The 19,621-nt window shown below is 44.3% G+C and overlaps 1 protein-coding gene across 3 annotated transcripts; it reads left to right on the top strand.

Moving 5' to 3' along the window:
* Window positions 1-3,516: 3,516 nt before the first annotated feature.
* PPP1R14D (protein phosphatase 1 regulatory inhibitor subunit 14D) lies at window positions 3,517-18,885 on the top strand. 3 transcript variants are annotated; one of them, XR_014527877.1, is made up of 5 exons: window positions 3,517-4,285; window positions 8,232-8,330; window positions 9,906-9,938; window positions 12,307-12,399; window positions 13,882-13,987. XR_014527877.1 is itself a non-coding variant. In XM_083510774.1 (5 exons), the coding sequence occupies exons 1-4, from the start codon at window positions 4,043-4,045 to the stop codon at window positions 13,948-13,950; spliced, it is 444 nt and encodes a 147-aa protein (XP_083366900.1). In that variant the 5' UTR covers window positions 3,522-4,042; the 3' UTR covers window positions 13,951-13,987; window positions 14,132-18,885. The 3 variants fall into 3 exon arrangements, 2 of the variants coding, with proteins under 2 accessions (XP_083366901.1, XP_083366900.1); XM_083510774.1 differs by lacking the exon at window positions 12,307-12,399 and adding an exon at window positions 14,132-18,885 and having other exon boundaries at window positions 3,522-4,285; XM_083510775.1 differs by lacking the exon at window positions 12,307-12,399 and having other exon boundaries at window positions 3,519-4,285; window positions 13,895-13,987.
* The last annotated feature ends 736 nt before the right edge of the window (window positions 18,886-19,621 follow it).

The following is a 19,621-nucleotide window of genomic DNA, read 5'->3' as shown; positions in this document are numbered from 1 at the left end:
AGAAAAATGAATGACAGGCCTCTGAGTCCACAAGGAAATACACAGCTGCAGCGTTTTGCAATGTGTTTCTCTGATTTGCCCCCTAGATAAGCTTTCAGATGAGCAACTGAAGGCTCATCAACCCCATATACTTGGGGTTTATCTGGTTATAGTGAGTGAGGAGGGACCTACCAGGGCTTTGCAGAACCCTTGTTTACTGTCAGCAGAAAGCCCAACATTCCATGCCAGAAACTGTTTGGATGCCCAACACTTTCCTCTTTGTGGTTCCTCGTGCAGTAGCATGTTCAGCTGTAGTGCTTTGCACCTTTATTGGAAAGTAAATTCCATTGGACTCAGTAGAACGTACTTCTGAACAAGCACACTTGGGATTGTGCTCTCAGTATGTTACCAGAATTCATTCCTGTTGTATTTGTTCATTCCTTTTGTTATTTAAAACATTTTTCAACCACTTAATATATTTTTAAAAAATACCTATCTAGGCAATATACAACATAAATCCAGTAAGCAACAGCTTTAAAAGAAAAAGGTAATATGAAACCAGTGAAACAGTAGTATGAATGCATATAAAAACAAAAACAGGAATTCAGGGAGTTTATACAAGCAAAAACAGGGTCCAGTCTTATGGGTCAGGGAAAGCATGGGTGAAAAGATGCGTTTTACAAGATATCAAAAACAAATGATGGCTGCTGCTTCACGTATGGGAGCTGAGCTGAACACAACCCCTGAAATGATTTAAGTAATATTTTGTCAAGCCTTCAAGATTAACCATGAGGAGAACCAAACTGCAAGAAAACACAAGTAATTAATATGCCCTCTGAAGTTCCACTGCTTAGGAAAAGTGTCACATCTACTGACTGAACAGTCCTGGGACTTGGCTAGACTGCTAAACAAAAAGCGATTTACAGTGGTACCTCGGGTTACATACGCTTCAGGTTACATGCGCTTCAGGTTACAGACTCCACTATCCCAGAAATAGTGCTTCAGGTTAAGAACTTTGCATCAGCATGAGAACAGAAATCCTGCTCCGGCGGCGCGGCAGCAGCAGGAGGCCCCATTAGCTAAAGTGGTGCTTCAGGTTAAGAACAGTTTCAGGTTAAGAACGGACCTCTGGAACAAATTAAGTACTTAACCCGAGGTACCACTATATATATGTTGTATGTGCAATATAACATTGTGCCACCAGATGGCGATGTGGAGTCCCGTTTTTCTCTACTTGTTTTCCCTGTTTAAATTTACAAACGCTTTAAACTGAAATGCTTCTTTGATGTGTCTAGATCCAGCCCAGGCCATAGGGAAATAGGAAGCAGCCTTATATGAAGACAGCCCATTGGTTCATCTAGCTCAATATTGGCTACACTGGCAGGGGTGGGGACATTCCCAGCCCTAATTGGAGATGTCAGGGATTAAACCTGGCGCTAATGGATTCATAGCTTCCTTTCATACCCATTATGAATCTTCTTCCCTAACAAGTCTTGTTGCTGTTGGTTCCTGGTTTTGAAAGAAGTGGCAATATATCTTAAATATTGGGAAATAATGAAGTTAGTCCATATGGGCAATAACCAACTCGTTCATATTCAGACTACACACAGTGAAATCTATAGACCTGTCAGTTGATTTCAATGGGCCTGCTACTATGACAAATGTTGGACCATCACCCTGTGGGTTTTGCAATGTGGCTTCCCACTCTGCAGTAGGACCCAAGGAGATTACAACGGCTTGGCTCCTTGTAGAAATGGCTTCTGAATTGTTTAGTGTGTGCACCAGTTGTTAGTTTTGACAGAGAGATGGATAGAGGCTACTGGAAGAGGTTGTAGCTTAATTGGTTCCAGAACAGAAACATCTTTCTTCTAACTGCTGAGGAACAACTGTAATATGTTTCATTCTCTGCCCGAATGGAATGCGGATCCTGGCTAAGACTATAATGGACTTTGTAGACATGTGTCTGTACATGTCTCCTCTTATTTCTTTTCTTAGTACAGTAACCTATACAAAAGTTAACTTTTATGAGAAAGGTCTGCAACCAGTCCGTGACAGGAGATGTCAACAAGTCTAAAGACTTGAGGTAAAATTTCACATGCAGAGTATAAAATTGAAATGTCACATTAAACGTTGGTAAAATTGATGTTGCCAACTGAAAAAATATTTGCAAATTTGTGTTTCAGGTTTAATTTCATGTACCAAAATATGGCATAATGCATTGAATCAGAGTAACTATCACTTAGGGGATTTTGTTGGTTTCCACTATCGAGTCTAATTCAGAAATCATTTATACAAACTGGACTTGTTTTTTAAATTTCTTTCTTAGCCAGGTATTCAAACTAAGTTCAGACTGGTATTTCAGAATTTTTTAATTTTTATTTCAGAAATTCACCTCCCCCCCCCCCCCCACACATGTAGTAACTTTAAGGCTCTGTTACAAAGCAATGGCATTATTGCCGGCTGACAAGTCTTAAGGCCTCAAGCCCAAGTGAAGCTTCCTGGAGAGAGATCTAAATCTTTAATTCAGTCCTGGAGTCTATGAGGCATGGATCTCTGAGCACACTTCTCTGGTCTGGGAAGGGCAAGATGTATAGATCAAGTAATCTTTCTGAGGGAAGACCTTTATAACAGGAGCTGCTTGGTCTTCCTGGTCTGGACATTGTCACCTGCTCAGCTTCTGGATCTGATCTGGGAGTAAAGAGTGCTTCCAGGGTAGACTTCCTTTTTAATGAGGGGAGGACAGCCATAACCTATAGAACTGCATTATAAGAACATGAAGAACTTGGACTTGAGCTTACTTACCCCTCCTCCCTTCCATTCCTTTTTCCTCATGTGTCATGTATTTTTAGATTACAGACCTGAGGACAGGGACTACCTCGGTATGGATTTTTGTAAGCTGCTCTAAAAGCCTTTTCAGCTAAAGGATGCGGGTGGTGCTGTGGTCTAAATCACTGAGCCTCTTGGGCTTGTCAATTGGAAGGTTGGAGGTTCGAATCCACGTGACAGGGTGAGCTCCTGTTGCTCTGTCTCTGTTCCTGCCAACCTAGCAGTTCAAAAAGCACACCAGTGCAAGTAGATAAATAGGTACTAATGTGGCGGGAAGGTAAATGGTGTTTCTGTGCACTCTGGTTTCCGTCGCGGTGTCTCATTGTGCCAGAAGCCATTTAGTCATGCTGGTCACATGAACCAGAAAGCTGTCTGTGGACAAACGCCGGCTCCCTTGGCTTGAAAAGTGAGATGAGTGCCAAACCCCAGAGTTGTCTTTGACTGTACTTAACCATCGAGGGGTCCTTTACCTTTTCACCTTTTCCTATAAGGAAATGGCACAAGTAAATAAATAAAGAGATGTGTGGGGGTAAAATATATACCCTGCTTTTCTATGGCAATCTTGACTCAACACAGCTGTGTGTGTATTGTGAACTGCCCCGAGACCTGGGGGTATATGGTGGTATACAAATTTAATAAAACAACAGCAGCAGCGGCAACAACAACAACAATAGATAGCAGATAGATACTGTATCAGAAAGAGGCCTCCTTACCGTAAGGGTATTAGAGTTAGACTATCAAAAGGAAATAGCATATTTAAAGCACAAAATGTATTGATCAGAAATGCATCAGAGAGATGTGTGGTGGTTGTTTTTTGCGTATTTCAGAAACATGCAATTTAATATTGCCTGCCTTCCCTCTCCTTGCTCTCAATTATCCCCACTTAGCTCATTCTCCTCAGGAAGTGGATTGCATAAAACATTAATGGACTCTGTCTGCCCGGTCTATGATCGCTCAGCCTCTTCTAACAACAGATGTTATTACAACTACTCTCCCTCCCACATTGCTTTTGTCAGTGTCACTAACAGTGAAACCAAATCAGCTTTTTCCTAGAGCAGCTGATTGATTGCTTCTCCTGCGACTTCTCTCTCTCTCTCTCTCTCTCTCTCTCTCTCTCTCTCTCTCTCTCTTTCATCTAGCGACTTGCTCTGGGACACTACAGGCAGTTTCTTCTGCACTTTGAAAATAATCAATGACAATTTTTTGAAGGAAGAGGAGGAGGGTAGGGGGAAGAAACATGCTGGAAGAGAGAACATTGTCCCCAGAGAGTACAGAGGAGGTGGGACAGTTAGTGAGCATAGCCCAGGGCCCAAGTTCCCTTCCTCGGGTCACTTTTAATGCTCCAGAGAAACCAGAAGAGGAAACATCCCACAGAAGGCTGGGCAAATTAACCATCAAGTATAACCGAAAAGATCTTCAGAGATGGCTAGATCTGGAGGAGTGGATTGATGCCCAGTTGCAAGAGCTGTATCAGTACCAGGTGGGTAACTATTTGACTGGATAAAGACATCACACATAAGCCCAAAGAATTTTACCTATGCCAGGACTGTCTGTAGCACAATGTATGGCTTGGAATGGAATGGACATCTGTTTTGGTGAGAAAGGAATGTGATTCACTTTCACACTCATTAACTTGTTAAATTCTCCCATTCTGCATGAGATTACTGTGTGAGATTAGACTGGGGCTTAATGGTAGAGCCACAAAGCGTCTGCCTGGAAAGGATCAGCTCATCCAACTCTCTACCCTGAGGCAAAGACATCTTATATCCAAAAAGCATTCCTGGCAGACACCTTTCTGCTCTTACCTTGGAAATTTCCAAGCAGGACACCTCACAACCTTAAGTAGCTTTTTCAGTTGTGGGAATGATCAGGAAGTTTGTCCTAATCTTGAATTTAAATCTACTTCCTGCAACTAAAAGCCGTTGTTTGTTGTCCTGAATGCAAGTTGAAAGAATGGGTGACTGTTTCCCTTTTATTTTCCAATATCTCTAAAAATGTTTGGAGCATGTCTGGGTACCTTGCAGAATTTCTGGATATTTTAGACTGGCCTCAAATGATTTGCTTTTTTATTTAGGGCAGCCTTCCCAAGTTTAGTGCCCTCCCATCATCCCTGACCATTGTCCTGATGGCGGGGGCTGCTGGGAACCTGAATCTAAAACATCCAGGGTGGATCAGGGTAGGGAAGGTTGACTTTGATTGGCATCTGTCTGTCTCAGGAGACAATGAAGGGGTTTGCCTTGGGTGTATGTGTGAAGTCAAACTGTTGGGAAGTTACAGCGCCTGTTGGGTCTGTAGAGGAGAGACATGCTTTGTTGTAGCAGGGGCAGATGAAGGCCTCAAGTTGTGCTGTTGCAGATGCACCATGGCTTTTCTTCTCCCAGTGGTCATTCCTCCTCAGGTCATTGCTATGGATACACAACTTTACTGCATGTCTCCAGACACTGTGCTTGTCTACAAAAGATTCCCACACAGCAGGGTCGATGTTGCCAACCTCAGGTCACATTTGCAGACATTTTTGTTACGCATAATTGATTTATGGCATGTGTCCTCCCCAATTTGCAAGGGCATTTTAATTTCACAACATCCCTTTGTGGAGATAATCAGCTGGGAGAGATTGAGAAATCTGTCCATAGTCATCCCAATGAGTTTTGTAGCATGAACTTGAATAAATGTTTTCCATTTCCAAACTCACCTTGAACCATTTAATCCACATTTAGTCTCTGTGGCTACTTTCACACTGGGCATTTTCTGCGGAACACCTACCCTCTGTTCACTCACTTTTATGGGGAATCTGCGTGATGCCATTGTCAAAACATCCTCCCATGATGGTCTTCTTCAACTTCCATCCTTTTCCAAAGCTCAGTTTCCCAAGAGGTAGATGACCTATCATGCGGCTGCTTATTAGGTTGTTGGGCAAGTTAAGGATTGTATAGATTGCTCTAACAATTTCCTTCCCTATGATCCATCTCTCCTATCTATGAATCAGATATATTACTTTAACCCTTCCCTTCTCAAATAGCATTGCATTTATGTCCATTTCTATTCTGCTCTCCCCATACATCACACCAAAGGGAGGTAACTATGATCAAGACTGCAGCAAGTGGAGGAAGGGGGGCATTTAACCCTTTCCTCCATGCCCTTGCTGAAGTGAGAATTCTCTTCCTCCCCATGGACACTTGAGACTTGAAGGCACTGTCTAGTAGTCACAAGCCAAGCAGAGAGCATCCAGGACCTTGGACAGCTCCAAAAAGCCCCCCTCTAAAACAGCCACAAGACCAGCTGTTGCAGCAGGGAGCTATAGCCAATTGAAGCCTTATATAGGCTTTGTTGTTGTTTAGTCATTTAGTCTAACCAAGCCTAAAGTGTGGCAGATTCCACTGCCCTGGAAGAGCTCGCCTGCTGGTTAAAGGTCCCTTGCCTTATTTTGTAGTCTCTGGGTTCTACAAGGCTTGAGAGACAGGAGTAATGCAGGGGATTCAACCTTTAAGTCAGAGGATGGTGGCAGGACTGCGCCTGCTAGCCCTGCATTAAGGCACTGTTTGTTCTTCCTCTAATGAGTAGCTTGAACTTCATCTGAACAATGCACTGCAAGGTTCCCAGGTCATGGGTCATGACACCTCAGCATTCGAGGCTGTTTTTCTTGGGGGGGGGGCTACCCACCTGGGTACACGTTGAATCCTAAAGACAATAAGCCTGAAAACAGAGTTGCTATTCCACTTGCAGCCTAAAGCAGGACAGCAATTATTGTGTCCTGATTAATTATCCACACCTGGAAACACCTGAGATCTTTACCTATGTTTGTAGAGTCCTCTTCCATCTTGTCAGCTCTTGAACTATGGAACTTAAAACTCAACATAATACTCTAAATGAGGTCTCAGCAGGGTCCCTCAATAGCACTACTAAATTTCTAAGTTCAGAAGACCATTCAGTAATTTGATTGTACCTAAAATAAGGTTGTTTGTTTCATGAAATGCATGCACCACTTGATTGTATTTTTTTACCAACTTTTAAATATACAAAAAGCTAAACTATTAAAACAGATTAAAATTCACATTTCTAAGCATCTGAGTAGGCTTGCCTAAACAATGTTTTTAACAAGTGCCAAGAAGAATATAGTGAAGATAGCTGCTTGATATCAATTGGCAGGGAGTTCCAAAGTGTAGATGCTGACACACTATTGTGTTCTTATAAAGGCTGAATGAGTGTTATGTGGCATCTGTAATATTGCCAGTTCTGCCAATCGAGGTGGAATTAGCTGATTGGGATCCTTTGTGGGGGATGAAGGAGGTTGAGGGAGCGTATTAACAAACAAACTAATTGTGGGCTATCTTTCACAATTTGGGTCATTGAGAAGAGTATTTCAAGCCTGTATCTGTACAGGCAGCATGTAAATGCCTGGCCCTCTTATCTCCGTTCCAAAGGTTGTTTTCCCTACACAGTTTTGCTGATGCTTTACTTTCCAGCAGCCTTCTCCCCGCTTCTCAAAGGCAGGTAAAGGTGAGGATTACTATTCAATCTTATTGAAAGGAGGTTGTTAAGTAATCAAGAAAGATATTTGCTGACCTGTCTGTGTAATATGGAACTGAAATATGACTGTGTGCATGTGTCACTGGCGGAGGTCTTAGAAAGGTAGAGGAGTAAACCATTTGAAATTCGCTTCAGTCAATCAAATTTATGTATATATAAAGTTTACCTTCAGAGTAGCAATGGGTGGGCCACATGAAGATACAAAAACTGAAGGTGTTATGTGCCTCATTAAGTGTGCACACACACACACACCTGAATGAAACAGAATCACCCTACCTGGGTAGCAGTCCTATACGAGATGCTACAGTATTTATTATCGTCACTAAATCCATAGTAATAATTCATTACAGCTGGGTGGAAATGAGAGGTTGGGGTAGATTTTTTTTTCCAGGGGATAAGCAGCACAAGGAAACCCCCTCACCCCACAATCCTGATTCAGATTGGAGTCCTCCTGCAGCTGCTAAGAAAGGTGTGGCTAGTTAAGAGCTCACAATTTAAAAAATGTGCTTAAAGTCACGTCTCATTGACACTTGTTAGGCCACTGGAGTCGTTGGAGCATGGCAGGAGGCTCTTGATTGGCAGGTGCAAGTATCTGATCAAACAGAGTGCCAGGCATTAGCTAAAGAAAGATCCTGCCTGGGGACGTAACAGGAGTGGTTCTGCCTGAATAAACAGAGCTATGCCTGGCCGGGGGCCAGTTGGCCAGCTTCAACCAGACTGGTAGACATGGTGGAGCTGGAGAAGCCCAGGCAGGATGGTGGTGGCATCTGATTAGAGATTGAGGTGGGGAGGAAAGAGATGATGGTTCCAGTGCCTTCTAAAAGCAATAGAGAAGGGGGCAACCCCAAAACATGAAGGGCAGCGCCTGTGTAATTTGAGCATTGGTGATTCTGCTCCAGTTGCAGGAGGAGACAGAAGCCACCGCCGCTCCAGAGCCAGAAATCGACATTGAGGATCTTCTTGACGTCTCTAACGAGGAGCAGAAATCTAAACTGCAGGTTGGACAGAGGCACCTTTAACTGCCTATTTAGATGGTTTGTGGGGGACCAAAGGAGCCTTTTCCAACGTTGCAATGTTAGTCATCATGAAAGGAGGTTCTCAGTGAGCTCTTGAACACAGCGTGACTCAATGAGACAAAACCATCTGCCCCATTTTTTGATGTGGTGCCTGAGAACGGAGTCCTCCACAACTAAATAACTGGAATTGCAGGGCAGGGTGGCATGGGGTGAAAGCTCTATGTACCATTTTTGCATGTGGTTGAATTCTGAGATTGATTCAAAGCAGGCAGGCCATTTCAGACTTGGGAGTGTTTTGAGAGACTGTCCATAAAGTACATCATAGAATCATAGAATCATAGAATCATAGAATCATAGAGTTGGAAGAGACCACAAGGGCCATCGAGTCCAACCCCCTGCCAAGCAGGAAACACCATCAGAGCACTCCTGACATATGGTTGTCAAGCCTCTGCTTAAAGACCTCCAAAGTAGGAGACTCCACCACACTCCTTGGCAGCAAATTCCACTGTCGAACAGCTCTTACTGTCAGGAAGTTCTTCCTAATGTTTAGGTGGAATCTTCTTTCTTGTAGTTTGGATCCATTGCTCCGTGTACGCTTGTCTGGAGCAGCAGAAAACAACCTTTCTCCCTCCTCTATGTGACATCCTTTTATATATTTGAACATGGCTATCATATCACCCCTTAATCTCCTCTTCTCCAGGCTAAACATGCCCAGCTCCCTTAGACGTTCCTCATAAGGCATCGTTTCCAGGCCTTTGACCATTTTGGTTGCCCTCCTCTGGACATGTTCCAGTTTGTCAGTGTCCTTCTTGAATTGTGGTGCCCAGAACTGGACACAGTACTCCAGGTGAGGTCTGACCAGAGCAGAATACAATGGCACTATTACTTCCCTTGATCTAGATGCTATGCTCAGTTTTCAACATATGAGTCTGCTTAATACAGAGTCAGATGATTGGCTCATGTGGCCCAGTGTGGTATACAGTGGTACCTCTAGATACAAACGGGATCCGTTCTGGAGCTCCGTTCGCATCTAGAGGTAAACGTAACTAGCGACGGCACGTCTGCACGCACGCATCACTTTTCGCCACTTCTGCGCATGACGTCATTTTGAGTGTCTGCGCATGCGCGAGCAGCGAAACCCAGAAGTAACGCGCTCCATTACTTCCGGGTTGCCGAGGAGCGCAACTCGAATGCGCTCAACTTGAAGCATATTTAACCTGATGTATGACTGTACTCCTATTGCAGATAAGCAAAAGGCCATGGTTCAGTGCAAGAGCATTTGCTTTGCATACAGAAAGTCCCAGGGTCAATCCCCAGTATTTCCAGTTAGGGCTGGGAGAGGCCCCTGCCTGAAACCCTGGAGAACTGCCAATCAGGATAGACTATACTGAGCTAGTTGGACCAATCATCTGACTCGCTATAAGGCAGCTTCCTGTGTTCTTTTGGCTGCCAACCAAAGAGATTTTGCTTCCTTGCCCCTGGGGGTAAAATGCAGAGGGAGATATATAGAGATATATAATTCAAATACATGCATAAATGTTTTATCTTATCTTGTAGGAAATTCTTCAGGAGTGTTCCAGACCTACAGAGGTGAGCATAGAGCAAGGCAACTGTCGGTGCTTTTTAAAAAATTTTCCAGGAAGTAATCAAGTGTACGCAGTACCGGCACCTTTTTTGTTGTTGTTAGAAATTGTGGCACTTACTCTAACAACTTCATGGTGAGTACTGGCACCTATTTTTCTAGAAGAAGAAAAAGCACTGGTGATGCTTTAATATCACAGTGTTCTGCTCTAGGAGCAGCTGAACAGCCAGTTCTACAGATGTTTTGAAGCTATGTTTAGTGTGCATTGCTCATGCTTTCATTTTTCAGCCATACTTACACAGGTATAAATTATTTTATCCCAAACAGTTTGTGGCTCAACCAAGAGGTTTGGATAATGCCAAAATTTGGATAAACAGGAGTGCAGTTTATTTTCTCCAAATAGCACAAAACTACTAGGGTTGAATGTGGTGGGTGGCCAAGATGGAAGTTCTACTTCTAAATATATTTCTTTTGAATGCAGTAGAGCCAAACTCACTTAGGAAGGGCTGTAGCTCAGTGGTAGAAGGTCTCAGGTTCAATTCCTACCATCTCCAGATAGGTCTGGATATGTCCCCCTGTGTGAAAGCCTGGAGAGCTATGGCCAGCCAGAGTAGACAATGCTGAACTAGATGGACAATGGCCTGACATGCTATAAGGCAGCTTTCCTATGTTCAAACTATATGCTACTCTTAAGGTGCAGCTATGTATCAAGTCTCATTTTCCTTAACTACAAGCATATGGGGAAGAAATTATTACAGGGAAGTTAGTGGGGGCTTATTTCTTCCCTCTCCAGTGCAATCGGAGCCAAAATTGGCTTCCTTGTGCAGCTAAAATGCTTAAGGGAAAAAATTCCCATTGATAGCAATGGTAAGTTTTCTTTAGTATTAGATGCTGGAGGGGGAGGATGATTTTGGCTCTGATCACACAAGGGATGTTCAACTTTCCTTGCAAGGATCACACACACACACACCCTACACCTGTACTTAAGAAAGGGAAGACTTGATAAGGTTTAATATCAGGCAGACATCAGTTTGGCCCTAAGAGAACTACTCAGTTCTCATGACATTCATTCCTCTTTCTTCTACCTGCGTTGGTTCATCCATGGAGTCACTATCATCAACTTTCCCTTCAAGGTTAACACCCATCCCTCATGCAGAGAGCTGCACATGAGCTAGGCCACTGTGTTGTTATGCAAAGGACACCACTCCTTTTCATTCATTTCAATCGGTCTACTCAGAGAAAATTACTTGCATACCACCACCCTGTAATTATGTTTGGAAGAGAAATCAATCGGGTTATCTATTGAAATAGGACTCTGAACTATATTGTGTGCTACAGCTGAAGGAGGCGAGATTTTCCTTCTCTACAACTAGTGGCAGTTGAACTTCTTGACTCACCATTGCTGATCTCCATGGTAACTTGACCAATCCTTGTAGAAGTTGTTCAAAGGTGACACAATAAGCAGGGTTGGTGAATGATTTACTTGTGAACAATAAGATAGCACTCAGATGTGGCTGGGTAGAAAGGGAAACCCACCAATAACGGTGCTAGCTTGAAGCATTACAAGAGGTAACACACAAAGTCCATCACTCGGTACAATTGGGTGTGTGCAAAACAGTCACCACCTGTCCAGCTAGCGGGGTATAAGCACATGGAAGGCGGCTTCTAGATGTGTAACTCAAGTGGGATGAAGGGCAATATGTGATCTAGCTTCAGGACTGCGTCTCTCTCTTTCTGTTAGAAAATAGCAGCAGTAACCTTTAGTTACTAAAGGGCAAGTGGAGGCTTACATGGCTGAATGGTGCCCACAGCAGCGTTTGGTGGGAGGCCGGGATATACTGTAAATTCCGGCGTATAAGATGACTTTTTAACCCCTGAAAAGATGTTAAAAAGTTGGGGGTCATCTTATACGCCGGGTATCCATCCCCTGCTGCTGCTGCAGCGGCTGGGCTCCGCGCCAGGAGAAAGCCGCCCGGCGTGGAGCCTGCCCCTTGTGCTGCTTCTGAAGCAGCAGCAGGGGCTGCAGGCTGCGCTCCGCTCTGGGCAGCTTTCTCCTGGCGCGGAGCCCAGCCCCCCGGCTGCTTCTGAAGCAGCGGGCGGCTGGCTCCACTCTGCACCGGGCGGCTTTCTTTCAGTGCGGAGCTGCCCAGCGTATTAGGCAAGTGGGCTTATAAGACGAACCCCCAAATTGCAGCTGCCAATTTGGGGGGTCATCTAATATGCCCACTTGCCTAATACACCGGAATCTGCAGTACATTTAACAAATAAATGAACAAATACATGTTCCTCCAGACAAAAAAAAGGCCAAAAAACCTGAGAGTCAGGAAATAGGCTAAGCTAGAATGCTTCTTCCTGACATACCTGTTTTCTAAGCAGGAACTATTTTCGTGTAGATGAGTATTCAGACATAAGAGTTGCCATCTGCAGTCTGAAGTGGTACAGTCCAGAACCTCAATTGCTGTGCTTTTGGTATGCGTGACTTACATTTAATTTGCTTGATCAGCTGAGTCTCTCCATTCTACTAGCACTCCAGGGTAGAATGGTTGAAGTCCCCCAAGAATAGATTTCAATTTATATTTATAAATTGGTTGGCATTTGGTTTATATTTAAATAAATCCCCTTATGGTGATCTTAGCAGATAGGGGGGAGAAGAATCTGTCTTGTAGTTGATCTTGTTTTTTAAAAATACATGGCGATTCTTCTCCCACCTGTCTGCTAAGATCTCCATTGCATGAATGGCTTTTCACAAAGTGCATAGCAAGTATGGGGACCCCAGTCCAGACTGGAACCCTGGTACTGGTGGGAGAGGGCCTTTAACCTTTTGCCCCTGCTGCAGTCCTGATCCAGCCTGGGGGCAGGGGAAGAGGGGAGGAGACACTATATGTCTTCATTTGGCCTGGAGAACCAGTGTGAACTAAAAATTGCTTTGTAGGGTAACAGAGAGGAGGAAGGCCTACCATCTGCATTAAAAGAACAGCTCCATTGGTGTGAACGGGAGCTTCTATTCCAATGCAAAAAGTGGGTCTGGGGACATAGATCCACACTGGAACTGCAATGTGAGCCCCGCCAAGATCCCCATCCCGACTGGGGCCCCTGCCCTTGCTATTTACTTACTTAACAAAATAACTTTGCAATTGGTAATGGCACAGAAGACGTTTTGTCTCCTTGTGCCACAAAGCCACCGTGTCAAACAGGCTGGCCTCAGGCCAGCGAGGGTCAGGGCTTCTGAATCTTTAATAGCTTGAAAGAAGGAGTTTCAGCAAGTCTGTCATGTCAACTCTAGGCTCATCCAGACTTCTTTTTGTGCTGCATTTCTAGGAAAAGATCTGTGCCTTAAAGTGTCTAAGCGCTTTTGCAGTGAAAACTTGCTCTTTGCCTCTGAATCAGAGCAAATGGCAATCTGTAGAATCTGTAGAAATCTCAAATTGCTGTTTGTTCCGAGCTAGTTAAGGAAGCTACATCCACCAAGTTTCCTCTTCTACACAGCTACTGCACCATTGTTTATTTGCATGCCACTTATCCATGGAAAACCATACCCAAGGCAGCTCGTAATATCAAAGTTTACATAAGATAATTCACTAGTAATTACACAACATAACAAAATGTAAATAGTCATATAAGCAATATGCCAATGAAAACATCTCACTCTAATGAAACTATAATAGAATTAAACAATCTGCTGGTAATTCCTAAAATACAAGAACATAATAGCACAACTTCTCAGCCACAGCAACAACCCTAAACAAAACTCTACCCTGATTGTCTGAAAACCTTAATCTTACCCTATTTTAGCCCGAGGGGGGGGTGGTCTTTTAATTATGGCTTAGCTGCTTCTTAATGCTTTGCAAGAGGAGCATGCCAGGAGGTTGTAAAGATCCAGCTACTTTTAATTTGGTGGAGGGTGAGTTAACTTTATGAATTAAAACCTTGTTTTAATGGATTTTGATTCAGGACTTTGTTACAGAACTGCTCGATCGATTGAAAGGTCTCAGGAGAATGGCCAACAATCAAAAGAAATGAACCGCGATGACAAAAACCGGTAACACAAATGCATCATAGAATCATAGAATCATAGAGTTGGAATAGACCACAAGGGCCATCGAGTCCAACCCCCTGCCAAGCAGGAAACACCATCAGAGCACTCCTGACATATGGTTGTCAAGCCTCTGCTTAAAGACCTCCAAAGAAGGAGAAGCATCATCCCGTGGAAGAGAATTATTAGAAGACACAGGGATGGAATTCCAGCGCTGCCTGATATCGTACACATCAGATTCCAAAGCATCCATCTTCATTCGCTCCTTGGATTTCTATCTGCAAGCAGTAGCTTGTGTGCGGGGAGGAGAGGCCATAGCTCAGGAGGCAGATCAGATGCATTGCTGGTCAAAGCTCCCAGGTTCAGTTCCTGACATCTCCATCTGAAAAACACTTATGGAGCAGGGCTGGGAAAGATCTCTGCCCAAAACTCCAGAGAGGTAACATGGAACAAGATAAGCCAATGCTCGGACTGTGAGAATCAAGCTAGGTCTTTAAGAACAGGGACAGGGAGTCTGTGTCTCCCCAGATGTTGCTGGATTCCAGCCCCAATCGACTCCTCCCAGTGTGGCCTTTGCTCCAAGGTGATGGGAGCTGCAGAGCAGGGTGGGGAGGGAACAGCTGTTATGGGAGGGAAGCATTTCCTCTTTGTATTAAATCAGGGAGGGGGACCTTTGGTCCTGCAGATGTTGCTGAGCTCCCATCTTAGCTTGAGCCAGCATGAAAACTAGAGGGCCACCAGAGTGTTGTTGTTATTATTAAATGTGTATACTGCCCTTCATCTGAAGATCACAGGGCAGCTCACAACATAAATATACAAACACGATATATGTAAATCCCTTGATGCCCTCCACCCATTGTGTCATGTTGTTGAGGGATGGGGAACCTGGGGTTCTCCAGATGTTGCTGGACTCCAGCTTCCATCATCCCTGATGCTGGCAGGGTTTTGTGGGAGTCGGAAGACAGCAACAGCAGATTCTCCGCCCCTGAATTAGAGCATGGGGGGCAGGACAAGTCCCTCAAGCTGTACAGGTTATTTGTTTGTATGATGGCATTTGCAAGGAATAATAATTTTCAGTTGAATATTTTTGTGCTTTTTAATATGAATGTACGCACCAGACATTTAAAGCACAGTTTCCTCATAAATCCTGGGAACTGGATTTTGTTAAGGGTAGTGGAAATTGTAGCTCTTTGAGAAGCATTCTACGGTTTCCTGGATCTTTTTTGGATTTAAAAATGTATTTTAAATGTATGGTGTGTGCGCAGCTTAAGAGAAGCATTTATTAGAATTTATCAGACTCCCCAGTTTTCGTTGACATCACCTCTGAGATCAGTCTTTAAAAACATTTTTCCTGCCTAAAGTGATTTCCAGCTTTTACTTCCATCAACGACAAAGCTGATAAGGTAAGGCACAGGAAACAGAGTCATACAGTGAAGAACGACATCATGATGGGGGTTTACAACTGGAGTATCCTATCTTTGTTACATACCTACGCACCATTCAAAATGCAGAAAGCTGACAGAATGCCAAAAATGGGAAGCAGGGAAGTCAAGTTTTCTGTGACTGAAAGAGGGGAAGAAGTTGGACATGGGAAAGTGGATTTAGCTCAGCCCTTGATTATTTCTCTCTTTCATGGATAAATGCTCTTAGGGAATTGCACGCGGCTTAGAATCCAAAAATACCGAGGCATGGGAGTTTCTAGCAGCTAAACGTGAAGGAGGTGGGAGATGAAATACCTGAGCTGCTGCAGATCTGTGAGTTTTCTTGAGTAACACATGTCCATTCATGTAATTACAAGGTGGGGTTTCCTGTCCTTTTTATTTCCTATTCTGAGGAATACACACTGGTGACTAAGGCAATGTTGAGATCGTTCATTCTTCTGAGCAATGGGAATGACTTCACCAAAAGATCTGTGCTCTTTCAGGCACCAGGGCTGCATCCATAGCAAAAAACTGTGTTCACTGTTGCTTTTCCCCCCTTTCAAATATTGTGTTTCAGCACAAACACCTCAAGCATGTGATAGTTTGGGGTGCATAAGGAGTTAACAAAAATGTATTTTTGCCTTTCATTTCAATCGCTTTGTACAATGTCTTTGTCATCATCATCATCATGTTTAAGAGGTACATTTTCTATGGCCTCGGTGTGGTCTTTCCAATGTCACAATTCCCATGCCCCCATCTCCAGGGGGATTTCACTTGCCACATTGTGAATGGAGGTGACTGTATAATGCTTGGTAGCTGATCTGTGGCATGGGTGCTGTAAATGGCACAAGGAATACAGGTCTGTGCCATTCCTGGAACAGAGCAAGCGGGTCTCTGGGCAGAGGTGGATTTCGGGGAGTGTGATCAGCTTGCCCCCACTGGGCTGCAGGGGCCCCCACAACTATGACTTCGAACAGATGAGAGACAGGGGGCGCCACTGAAATTTGAAAGCCCAAAGTCTGCCACTGTTGTGGCAGAAAGCTTGGACTATGTGCCTGCCTCTCTCACCTGCCTTGAGATCTAGAGCTTGGTCTCATATCTCTGTCTACTGGACTACACATATAGTTTGGGTTTCAGGCCAATTTCTCTGTCTGTCTGCAAGAGATCCATTGTTAGGTTACTTCTGAAACTGAAACACGCCATGGATAGTGTAAGAGGAGAGCAGCATGTACAGTGGTACCTTGGTTTTCGAGCAGCTTAGTTCCTGAATGTCGCAAACCCAGAAGTGACTGTTCCAGTTTGTGAACTATTTTTGGAAGTCAAACATCCAACAGGGCTACCGCGGCTTCTGAGCAGAAGCTGCAATTTGGTTTTTGAATGTTTTGGAAATTGAGCACACTTCTGGAACGGATTCTGCTCGACTTCCAAGGTACGACTGTACTGCACTGCAACATGCTTCCAGGCAATGCCTTCTGCTCGCACACTATGCTTACAACATTACAAACACACCACCTGAAGGAAAACACTCATTTCACCATTCTTCAAACCACCTGGCTAGCTCAGCCTTCCTAACAAACTGATCAAAGTGCACTGAGCCTCATATTAGAAATGTTGTGTCTGTTTCCCTCCCTTTCCTACATGCATTTTCTTTGCAGTACTTGCTGGGCAAGTTGCTCAAGTCCATAAAACACACTCGAGAATGGCAAACAACAAACACAAAGGGTCAAACTGAGGTTGAAGAAGAAATTATATTTGTGGAAAAATACAGCATCAAGGAACTAAAACTGATGCTTCCCTCTCCAGCAGGCAGTTTCATGCATCTTTTTGCATGAATGCGTTTAAGCACAACATGCCACAGAAGGCATTGTAAAGAAAGCCCGTCACTGACTTCAGAATTTGTAGGAACTGAAATCTCTGTGGGGAGAAAGTGATTACGTGCTTCTGGGCCAGTTTGTATTCCCCACCCTGCTCTATAGCTGTCTTGGTTCAATCCCCTTTCCTTCCCTTTCAGCAGATAGTCTGAAAAAAAGGACACACACACAAAGACCAACATGAAGAAAGCTTCGATCCAAGGGCAGGGCCCATAGTGGTTAAAAATAAAACCTGGCAGACTGGTTACTGAAACAATTCAAGGGAGAATAAGCTGGATGTCAAATAGATTGTCACCTCTGAGCAGGCAGACTGCTCCTCCCTTTTTCCCCATCCTGTCTTCTTCAACACGGTCCAAATATGCTAACCACAAACACAGCAGCAAAAACTGCTCTGTCTGAAACCTGCTGTCCATACTAAGCAAATCCAAGCTGACAGTGCATGACTAGACACTACAACTATAAATGTTGTGGTTCAGCTACTAAGCGTTTCTATGAAAGTGAGACTGCCTTTAAAATTCTTATCCTGCCCCCTAACAGCCATCCAGCCCCCATGATTATGCATCTGGATTCTGCATCAGGCACACTTCTGCTTCACTGTAGACATAATGCTAATATGGGATGCTGATCCTTTTTAGGGGAAATCATGACATTCAAGCCTCTGCAGCCACAGACCTCTGAGTGGGGCAGTCCATCACAAATTACTGAATGCACAACACCTGGTGGATACAAGCCATGCATCTGAGCATTGGGGGGGGGTATGCTAAAGTGCTTCCCTTTATTTCACCCCATCTTCCTGTTAAAACACTATTTGTTTTCTCTTTGGGCGGTGTCCAGATCCGATGATGGGCATGTTACTCTAGCACTAGTCATTGTCCGGGTATTACTTGCTCTATTCAGAGTAATTACCACCATTCACACTGAAAGGAAATGGTCTGTACGTGCTTCTTTGTCAGCTCACACCTGCCCATCCAGACTCCTGCCAAGTGCCTGGCTTCCCAGGTAGACTGCCCTTCTGTTCACCCTAGATGGAAACACGCAGAAAAGGCCACCAATCCACCCAAGAGTGTGTTGCAATTGCAAACCAGCTGCTACAGAACACAGCTTTATGCCCAACCTCCTCTGGCTATTTAAATTGTTCAGAGGAGAGATGCATCAGGAACCCATGCCCACCCAGCTATGAATTCTCGAAATATTTTTACCGCCTTCAGTTCAGACATGCAGAGTCCTTCAGTCACCTTGGTTCACATGTCCGAGAATGCCATTTCCTCGAGGAAAGCAGAAGATCTGGACACCAGTAAGAGCCAATGAAGAACATTGCTTCGCATCCAGTGGCGCCATCCCGTTCACAAAAGGACTTCCACAATCGAACTTCCCTTTTCTCTCCTGTTCTGGGGGGTTTGCCAATGCTGGCAGTTCCCTCACTGCAAGAAGCAAAGTTACAGGGAACCAGGCAGAGGGGCTTCTCTGTAGTGGCACCCGCCCTGTGGAACGCCCTCCCATCAGATGTCAAGGAAATAAACAACTATCTGACTTTTAGAAGACATCTGAAGGCAGCCCTGTTTAGGGAAGCTTTTAATGACTGGTGTTTTACAGTGTTTTTAATATTTTGTTGGAAGCTGCCCAGAGTGGCTGGGGAAACCCAGCCAGATGGGCAGGATATAAATAATAAATCATTATATTATTATTACTGCGACATGGGGAAATGAGAGGGAGGGGAAGTTCCACTGCAAAAGTCCTTGCAGGATGACTTCATTGGATGCAACCCCATTGTTTATAATTTCATTTAACTCACCACTTGGATGTTTCACTTCAGATGCCAAAACGTCTTCGGCAAACCCTACAACATGGCCGACTAGGACAAGCAGGGCAGATGAAGTGACTGGCTGCACCAGCCTGCCTCCTCCCCCTCCCCCGGTTCCTTGTAGGGGTGTGATATGCTCTGATACAAGGGAAGTGTGACCTGAACGAATAAAAATACAGTGGGCAAACCTCTGTCTGCCACCCTCTCCAGAAGGGCTAGTTCTAGCAAAACCTAGCACAGAGAAGATAAAATAGCATACACTTGAAGCATAAAAGTAGTCAGAAGCAGTTTGCTGGATGGAGTGGAGCCATAATGCTAGTTTTGCAATGTGTGTGTGTGTGTCTCACTGTTGCTTACAATGAGAGAAAGGGACAACATGCAGAGCGGAGGGTAAGTCAGCACAGTACAAACATACCGGCAGGAGTGCTGGATTGGGTCCCATGCCTTTGCACTTCACCAGCCTTCCCACAATCTCTGCCCTGCCCCCCCAAGCCCCTTCTAAAAGAAGCAATGTAAGGGGTGAAGTGGTCAATAAATCCATGTGTTTTGCCTATGAATGAACACA

Source organism: Podarcis liolepis (assembly GCF_965112155.1).
Source record: "Podarcis liolepis genome assembly, chromosome: 1".
Lineage (NCBI taxonomy): Eukaryota > Metazoa > Chordata > Lepidosauria > Squamata > Lacertidae > Podarcis > Podarcis liolepis.
Note: the sequence above shows the minus strand (reverse complement) of the source record. Positions and strands in the feature narration are given on the sequence as shown.